Source organism: Gobius niger, assembly GCF_951799975.1.
Source record: "Gobius niger genome assembly, chromosome: 5".
Taxonomy (NCBI): Eukaryota; Metazoa; Chordata; class Actinopteri; order Gobiiformes; family Gobiidae; genus Gobius; species Gobius niger.
In genome coordinates, this window is record NC_136856.1 from 35,749,194 (window position 1) to 35,758,943 (window position 9,750).

General features: G+C 48.5%; 1 protein-coding gene across 1 annotated transcript; it reads right to left on the reverse strand.

Annotated features, from left to right (window-relative positions):
• Positions 1 to 4,643: 4,643 nt before the first annotated feature.
• LOC306963069 (uncharacterized protein) lies at positions 4,644 to 8,564 on the reverse strand (the record flags this gene model as incomplete). The annotated part of the gene is made up of 8 exons (XM_079556523.1): positions 4,644 to 4,669; positions 4,723 to 4,960; positions 5,051 to 5,637; positions 6,058 to 6,264; positions 6,356 to 7,157; positions 7,241 to 7,568; positions 7,702 to 8,452; positions 8,546 to 8,564. The coding sequence occupies 8 exons, from the start codon at positions 8,562 to 8,564 to the stop codon at positions 4,644 to 4,646; spliced, it is 2,958 nt and encodes a 985-aa protein (XP_079412649.1).
• Between the last annotated feature and the right edge of the window lie 1,186 nt (positions 8,565 to 9,750).

Sequence of the window (9,750 nt, forward strand, 5' to 3'; positions counted from 1 at the left end):
TGTACTGCATTACTACATTATTGTTATTTTATACCACTGTGAATCCCTTTGAATGGCCTTGTTTACAAATTGTGCTCTACAAATAAACCTGTCTTGACTAGCCCTGCCTGTACATGACAGTAAAACATTTAATAATTGAAACACTGGATTTATAAAACCTGTCATCATTGAAATAACTTACAAATGGGTTTTATTCATTTACAAATGACACCCACTGCTGCCCTGGAGTCACAAAGTAATTGTAGTAGTATTAATTCATATTAAAATACCGTAGAGACTTATATTTAGCTACGTTGTACCACCATCAGCATCTTGACAGCATCCAGCCCGCCCAAAATACACCCGCATTTTTTTAGGCGGGATGTAACTGTATTATTCTGTAACATCATTTAATGACACTATTAACAATCATTAAACAAATGCCACGCATGAATCGTTTTGTTGTGTCTAGCAATTGTAGCAGAGATTACAGGAACGCACACAATATAACGTGAAGGCTAAATTTGCTAGATTACATTACGAAAATAATGCATATTAATATTATTACTACAGCATCCATGTAGCTACGTTAGGCGCTTCAGGCGCGTTAAAAACACATATCCAACAGGTAAAACATGGATGTACACCTCAGATAATGTCAGTATTATGTACTGTCTTTGTGATGAACACAATATTTGTAATAAAAAAGCTCGTTAGGAAGCATTGAAGTGACGCCACGCATCGTTAATATAGTTGTTTTTCTCCGCAAAAACTATGTCATGCTGCTAACAACCATTAATGTGCTGCTAACAACAAGATACCCTTCGTGTCTAACACACTTAGCTGTTAAAAAAGTAAATATGTTTAAACTTACCGATCGCTAAAGGTGTCCAGACAGATGAATGACATCTCCGCACTTTCCTCCGTGAGTTTATGAAGGAGCCGGGAGGTGCAGCGTGATTGGTCGAAAGTAAGCCCACCAGCTCGCGACGTGATTGGCCCGAGGGGAGCATGAAGTCGTGCGCTGATTGGTTGCCTGTGGGCTTACTTGGGCTTACTTTGCTCTAATATCAGAATGCAGCAGGCGCAAGGATGACACGCAAATTCGTGAAGCGTTCCTCATTTTGCCACGCGATGATTTGTCCGGAGCTACCTGGTAGGTCCAAAAGAGCTGGTGTACGGATGGTCAGTGCAGTTGAAGGTGTTGCAACGACCATCTTGAAGCCCTGCGTCAAGTTTCTATCCTTATTGTCAAGAACGGTGACGACAAAGAGAAGCAACAGGTAGGAACGGCTGCATTGGCCGGGAATTGAACCCGGGCCTCCCGCGTGGCAGGCAAGAATCCTACCACTGGACCACCAATGCATATGTACACGTGGGTTTGACCCTCAAAAAGCGGCCACCATAGGCTACAAGTTTTAAATCAAAGAGGGGGAGGATCCACTAGCCTCCAGCAGCCATAGAATGCTAGAAATACCAATTGGAGACTCCAAAATGGCCCGTACGGGGATCGAACCCGCGACCTTGGCGTTATTAGCACCACGCTCTAACCAGCTGAGCTAACCGGCCACTGATTAATAAGAAGTATTTCGTGGCGCCAGGCATCAAGTGCTTCTTTTCATGAAGGTCAAGTGACCAAGGACAATGGCGACTGTGCCAATGACATGTTACAAAAAGGCAGCCAACTCCCCGTCGGGGAATCGAACCCCGGTCTTCCGCGTGACAGGCGGAGATACTGTCCACTATACTAACGAGGACACGAAAGACAATTTCCATTGAAAAAAAAAGAAATCAATATCTCAACTATTTATGGTCCGAAGCACCACTTGAGATCATCATCTTAATCACGCTTTGCCCTATCATATGATGGCTGAGGTGTCAGAAATCGAAAGATGAGAGTGGGTGAGGGTCCAAAATCGGTGCTGGAACCATCACTGGGAGTCAGGATGGCCGAGCGGTCTAAGGCGCTGCGTTCAGGTCGCAGTCTCCTCTGGAGGCGTGGGTTCGAATCCCACTTCTGACAGCTGTAACTAGGCCTCGCCCAAGAAGGTTTGGCTTTTCTTGAACATGCACAAGCTTTGCAGGCAGGTGCAGTCGTGGTCTTGGAAATAGTGAAGCAGGCTGATAATGGGCTGCATTATGAATGAGTGCGAAGCGATGCACTTTTTTCCCCATCTAAAGTCACGACATAAAAGCATCCAGGCAAGTGACTGTCTTGAGGGTCACACATGTCGGTCCCAATGGATTTCAAGGCCACTGGGCTGGTCGGGTGGTCCACTTGCAAGTAATGGGAAAGAAGAATTGAAAACATGAAGGTTCCATGGCCGCAAATGGACAGACAAGTCAGCGATATGAGCCACAAGTCGACGAGGATGGGATTCGAACCCACGCGTGCAGAGCACAATGGATTAGCAGTCCATCGCCTTAACCACTCGGCCACCTCGTCCCGAAACGCTTACCCGTTCTCTTCTCACTCGTCTTTCTCACAGGGTGCACTTGAAACGTCAAACCATGACGGAGGAACCAGTTTCCTAGGAACGCTATAAAATGAATGGGAAACCCCTGGCCTCTTGTGTTAGTTCGCTAACACATATACTAAAATTGGAACGATACAGAGAAGATTAGCATGGCCCCTGCGCAAAAGCTGGGGCCCAATCTTCTCGCCCCCCCGCACACGCGAAGGCGGTGCCAATGACGCGTAAGGAGGAGAGTTTGCACGGAGTGATGAAAGGAGGACCCTTGAAGAACATTTTGGCATGTCGTGGTTTTGAGATTAAAAACTCTGTAAATATCAATGGCAGACCCGGGCTGCCGCGATCTCACAACCCTGGAGTTAAAGCAGACGCGTGCGTCTTCCTTCCGCCACATCCTACCTGTTATATAGTCCCGCAGGAGAGCAGATTCTTTCATCCATTCGTTGTTACGTTCGATATATTTAGTTCTTGGATACTATTACACTGTTTATGTCATGTATTATTATTTATTTGGGAATTAATAACTGTATATTAATATTATAAATAAATAATATAGCTTTTATGTAAATACATATTCTGCATAATGTGTTACAGGCATTGTGAAGTAACTGTACACACTGTTTACTGTGTATAATGCTCATTTTAAATGATTTATTTGTACAGTTTGGTCAAATAAAAGTATAAATATATATTTTTGTAACAAAACTATTAAGGCTGTTTCTGTTTATTATTATTATTATTATTAATGTACCAAATGTGTAACTGCATTTGAGACTGAACTTGGCAGCAATCAGGAGTCATAAAAGTACTGGGGTCATTGAAGTTCATGTGATGTGCACCTGCACTGACCCCCCACTGTGACACTTGTGTTCAAAGAAAAGCTGCTGTGATTACAGTGCAGCTGACCTCAGTTAAGTAAACATTGCACATTCCTGTCCCAAGGCAATTAAGCAGCACAATGAATAGGAGGGTGAACAAAAATTTATTTACTCAAACTAAGTACAAGACATTGATAAACAACAATAAACCACTAGAACATTCTGTAATATAAATGTAACAAACAAGACATAACACAAAGATGTAAAAAAATGAACATTAACTGTATTTACACATAGATATGTATTTACAAGTATTTACAAACGATCTTTAAACAAGTAGGAGTATTTACATTTTGACATTAATTAGTTGCAGCTGAGGTAAGTATCAAGATATATTTACATGTTAACATATTTACAGTATTTACAAGATTATTATTTTTATGGTGGTGGCTGTCCATGTTGTTTCTGCTGGCGTTGTTCGACCAGCCACTCCTCCAAAGATTTGCCACCAGAGACGCTGGGGCAAAAAGTAGCACTGCCAAAGCGGCTGTGGCCAAACTCCTTCGTTTTGGGCTGGCCACACTTGGAGCACTGGTTATATGCCGCTTCACGGACATATTTTCTTTTGTGTGCTCCACTGGCCTCCTCTTCTGCCCTGCGTCGCCTGTTTCTCTGTGTGAAGCGGGACACAGACACTGGGGCAGTGGGAGCAGGAGTAACTGGTGCGGCAGGAAACACTGGAGTTGGAGCCAGGAGAGGAGCAGCCGAAGGGCCACCTGCAGCTGCTGCTACCAGTGCGGGCACAGGGTTCAATAAAACAAACTGGGGCATTGGCGCAGGGACTGATGGAAGAGGAGGGGCTGCTGGGGTGATGGGCCGCACAATTGTTGCACTGGCAGGTCGTCTGCCCGGCCGCAGCTTAGGAGCCTGTCCCGCTCTGTTTGGAGGAAGGACAAACTCGTGCCGGGCCCCTGATGTGGACGGAGCCTCATCCAGCCTTTCCCGTGGAGCAGGAAGCTGTGAGCTGGCCACAGTGAAGCGGTCTTCTGCAGCAAGACCCTGGGTGAGGACAGTCACTTCCTGGGTGTTCTCCCTTCGATTAAACCTGCAATAAAAACAAAATATTTATTATAAATAACTGCAAGCTTTCTTTCAAATGACAATGTAAAACTATTGTGCTTACCACTGAGTGAGAGTCCTTTGATTCAGCACAAACAGCTGAAGTGACGTGGCCTCCATCAGAGTGTGGCAGTTCAGCACCAGGTCTCGGATGTGGTGGTAGTCATTGAGCACCTTGGTCCAACGAGGAAGACGGACTCCATCCTTTTTAGTTGGGGACTTGTGCAGTGCACAAAGTTTGATGCACATGGCCTCAACTAAGCGACTGGTGCTGGGCCACTGAGCCGGCCCCCCAGGATGACCGATCAGACATCTCTTCACACTCTCCACACCCGGTGTCACTCCTGTGTTTTTTGGCGGCTTGAAGCGTCCATGGGTCAGCTTGGGCTGGTGTCTGGGCTGATAGTGGATCCTCTTCTTGTCCCCATCAGGAAGAGCAGTCCACAGGCGGATGACCTCTGTGACCTGCTGCTCGTCCAGGTAGAGTGCCTGACGGAGGGACACCAGGTACTCAGCCAGATCCTGCACCTTATCCCAGCCCGCGAGGCCATCGGGTCCAAGAACAGGAGCCTGCAGGGAAGTATTACAATAACAATGCACAGCATGTTAGATGTCAGAGTGTAAAAGCAAAAATGAACTAATAATGAGCAGCTTACTTACAGGAGCCTGGTCTGCAACACTGGACCCAGTTGATGTTGCAGGACCAGAGGCAATACTTGGCTGGACAGAAGACTGCTGTGGCGGAGACTGCAGAGGAGGTTGTAGAGGAGACTGGGCTGGGCGCAACTGCGGAGACTGCTGAGGAAGGTGAACAGGGCGCTGCAGAGGAGGATGTAGAGGAGGCAGAGCAGGGCGCTGCTGAGGAGACTGCGGAGGAGGCAGAGCAGGGCGCTGCTGAGGAGACTGCGGAGGAGGGTGTAGAGGAGGCAGAGCAGGGCGCTGCTGAGGAGGCTGAGCAGGGCGCTGCAGTCCTTGGCTGGATGTGGGTGGCTGCAGTGAGGATGGTCCTGATGCGGAGGGACAGGGGTTGAAGACCAGCGGCCCTCTGCTGTGGACTGGGACAGTCTCAGTGGGGTCAAAGAGGACAGGCACTGTGAGGTCCTCTGGTTCCTCCTCAACGAAGCCTTCATCCTGAACCACCTCATCGTCCATCTGCTCCACCAGCCGATCCTCCTCCTCCGGGTTATCCATAACAGTCAGGGATTTCCCAGACTGACTGTATAGATACTCCATACCGAGCAGCTCCCCTGCGAAAGAACACATGCAAAGCACAATCACATTATAATAGCTGTAGAGGCTATTTGTCCATAACAAACTGAAAAAAAAAAAACAATCCAACTTTTCAAAGGGCCACTGAGGCTACAGTTTATCAGATCAAAAAGGCATTAATGTTTCAATTAGCCCCTACCAGTGACCAATAAACAATAACGTAAATAACCATCTAAATTTGAAGAAGAAAATAATAAGTGTAAATGCAAAAAAAAGCAAATTCACTTTAGTAAAAGCAAGGAAAGAAATTAGGCTATAAAGGCTAATATTAAGCCTTGTACAAAGTACAAATAACTCCCAACAATAGATGAAGTATTTGAAATAAAGTATAAAAATGTACTCTCAAACACCTGTATAACGTATAATCTTTTGTTTGAGTTAACATGAATAATTCTCACCTGTGTAAGCCCCTGGAGGCTGATAGCGCTCATCCAGGGACACCTTCAGCACTTTTCGGCTGAGCCGGTCCAATGCCTCCCGCTCAGCACTGCTGTAGGTCCTCAGGTCAGTCTTTCCCCCCACCGCTTCATCCATACGGTCCTGGTTCCAGCGCATCAGGCCTTCCAGGAGATAGGCCTGGAAATGCGCGTCACTGGCACTGGTCCCTAGAGGTGAAATAAAGTCAAATATATGCATGCGATGTATTTAGAACAAATATCATTTAAAACTGAAATTTTCCTTTAAGTTATAACCTACCTGGGATGAAGCGGTTCAAATGGAGGTGAAAAGACTCCAAAGAGGTGGAGCCACGAGCGCACCGGTAGCAGCTGAGCTCCACACCACCCTTCTTCAGGGTGCCTGTTTTCTGGTACAGAGGGAAGCCCTCTGGGTCCTGAATACAGGCGATGTGCCTCTGCTGGTCTATCCAGACCTGTTGGATGCGCTCGTGGTCCAGCAGTGGTACGCCCAGAGTGTCCCTCCCCTTCTCACTGTCCATCTCTGTAATGAGCGCCTTTATCCTCCTGGTGGTCTCCTCCACTCCTCTGGTCCGCTTACGACAGTGCAGGGCCAACTCCTTCCTGGTGATCAGCTTGTCCAGGGCCTTCTCTGAGACTGGACCAGCTCTTCTGGCCTGTAGCTCCCCCTGCTTGGCCAGCCGAAGAGCAGCGACGTCAAGTGGATCCAGCTCAAAGATGCACCTGGAGAGCCGAGTCATGTAGGCGCCGTAGAGCGGATGAGCCTCCGTGATGACACCTGCCGCAAAGCGCCGCATGAAGTGCCAGATGTCCAGGCGCACTTGGAGCTCATCCCACTCTGCGAACATGGCTCTGACCTGCGACTGTCCGTGCGGGCTGCAGCAGTCTCTGTCCACATACATGATGGCAGGCGGTGCCACTCCCGCCTCCCTGTACCTCTTCATGAGCCCCGCCGCCATGGGCCACAATCCATGTCCCTCTGCCGCTGTGAGCACTGACACCAACACCTGGCCGTGCTCATTACCCACATTGGTGCACCAACCAGCAGTGTTGGCAGCAGCGCCAGCCAGCTTTTTGGTGACCTATGTAAAAAAAAGTAGAAAAACAAATGTAAGATAATGTAAGATAATAAAAATGATTATTATTCAAACTTGACTTTTTATACCTTTTTAGTGGAGTCCATCTTGAGGACAGAGCCAAAGGCCGATGTAATTTTGGCCTTGACCTCAGGTAGCCGCGAGAGGACGTCCCTGGCGTACACAGACAGCAGCCACTTGGGTTTGGGGATGGGTGGGAGGGGCGGGGGCGCAGAGAACACTGGAGGCTCAATGATGGAGGAGTCTGTGAAGGGCTCACAGACAGTGAGGTACTCCAGTGTCCGCTGTGACCACGCTGCTGTGTGCTGCTCCTGTAGCTTCTTGTGAAGCTGCGTGACGCTGTTGCCCTGGGTCCTCTCCCGCATCATAATGACCACACGGTAGTCACACGAGTACCTACAGACAGTCAAATAATTCTGTTCAATGCCACATCTTGTTATTTCAATGTTACTGTCAGTAAAACAATGTATTCAATTGTATGCAGTACAACACATTACAGTTCATTGGTCTAATTATGAATGTGTTCTACCTGTAGGTCAGAATGGCGGGGAATTTCCTGCGGTGTCCCATGTCCAGCTGTCCCAGGATGTCTTCAGACCAGGCTGGATACTTCTTCTTGCACCATTTGCACTCCAGATACTCTGTGGCCATGTCATACCACCCGTCTATGTCCAGGACCTTGCGCACAGTGCGGTAAATACCTGCAGCTGTCAGCTTGTGGCTATTGCAGGCTGGCTGGACACAGACGAGTGGAATGGACCACATCTTCAGCGGCATCCAGAGGAACAAAGGGCGGCAGAAGAAGACATCAGGAGAGGCAGGGGGCTGGGTGAAGACGGTTGGGGGCTGGGGAGGGTACCACCAGAAATTGGGGTGTGGCGTCAGCTCTGGCTTCCCTGTTCTGGTGTTGGCCCTGAACAGAGTCTTCCTGATCCAGTCCTGCTGGAAAGATGGGAGCTGCTCGTTCCAGTGCACTGGAAGCTCTGCGGGCGGATGGGACACCTGGCCAGGGGTCCACAATGCTGGAGCAGGAGCAGCAGCAGGGTCTGGGGCAGGAGCACGAGCAGGAGCAGGGTCTGGGGCAGGAGCACGAGCAGGAGCAGGGTCTGGGGCAGGAGCACGAGCAGGAGCAGGGGCGGGGGCAGGAGCACGAGCAGGAGCAGGGGCGGGGGCAGGAGCACGAGCACGAGCAGCCGCAGCAGCAGGGGCAGGGGCCAGGGCAGGAGCACAAGCTGGGACAGGAGCAGGGGCCAGGGCAGGGCCTCTCGAAGCCGCAGTGACTGGAGCGTAAAAAGACACAACATAATTATCTTATTGGATTAGACTTTCATTAGATGACTTTTTCAGCTCTGCTGGACAGCTACTGCGATTACATGGTTTCGTGCAAAGCATGTATGATTAGTAGACAGGCGACATGATGATGAAACGATGGGAGGAAGCAGTGAAAATCATCCTGTTTTTCACCCAAGCACCATTAGGACAAATACAAGAAGAAAAAGGAGATGGATCAGCCAAAGGTGAAGCAAAGCAGTCCAAGCACTGTAAGCGCCGCTAACTACAACAGCCACCTATTCTAAGGGGAGTGGGGAATGTGTGAGATGACAAGAATGAGCTTTAGTAAGTGGTTATGACAAAAAATTAAGTTAAAACCTTTTACATACACCTTTAAATTCTCTTTTTGCTTTGAAGATGTTCACTCAAACGAGTGAATGTAGATTGACACCTGAGAAGTGCCATTCCTCTGTGTTGCAAAATAAAAGAACATATGTCATTTAAAAAATACTGTTGTCACAGAATTGTTTGTAAAATATTGTTTGAGATTTACATACCTTGAGCAAGTTGCCCCTCAGCTTGTGAGGCTACAGTTGCCATCTCCTCGTCATCTTCCTCCTCAAAAAAATCCCCAGCAGGAGAGTCTGTAAAATAACATAAAACACTGAGCACATGTCACAAACTCACCTGTATGCGTTAACTGATACTCACCAGATGTAAAGAGCCGTCTCCGGGCTGCGGACTCAGACACAGGAGGGCAACGTGGTCCTACAGCTGTTTACAAAACACGTCTTGTCGTGAGACATATATACTGCATATACACTGTAATGATTTTAAAGCTTACAAATCACTTACAGGGTTTGGCTGGCGACAAAAGCTTTTGTGCCAGCTGTGAAGCAGACAAATGCTTCCCCCGCGCCAACAGGGCCTTCACATTGGCAGCCAGCAGCGGCCTGCTCTGAGTGGCAGCAGGTGGAGGAGGAACAGACACAGTGGCAGTGGGCACAGCAGCAGAGGGGGCAGATGCAGCGGGCACAGGAGTGGTGGGCAGGTGGGCTGGAGCCTGCCTCTTCAGCACATATGCTTTGAAGAGGGCCATGTTGGTGTTAGGCCTGGCCTTTGCCTTCTTGAGGTAGTTGATGAGAGCCCGGGCTTCCTTGCTTGGGTCCTCATACACCTCCTTCATTGACCTACCCTTGAAGTCACCAAACTCCACCATCAGACATCCAGAGTCTCCCGTCCTCTGGGCCTCCTGCAGCATGGCCTGTTTTCTCTGGTGCACCTCCACAGCCTCCCCTATCTCCCT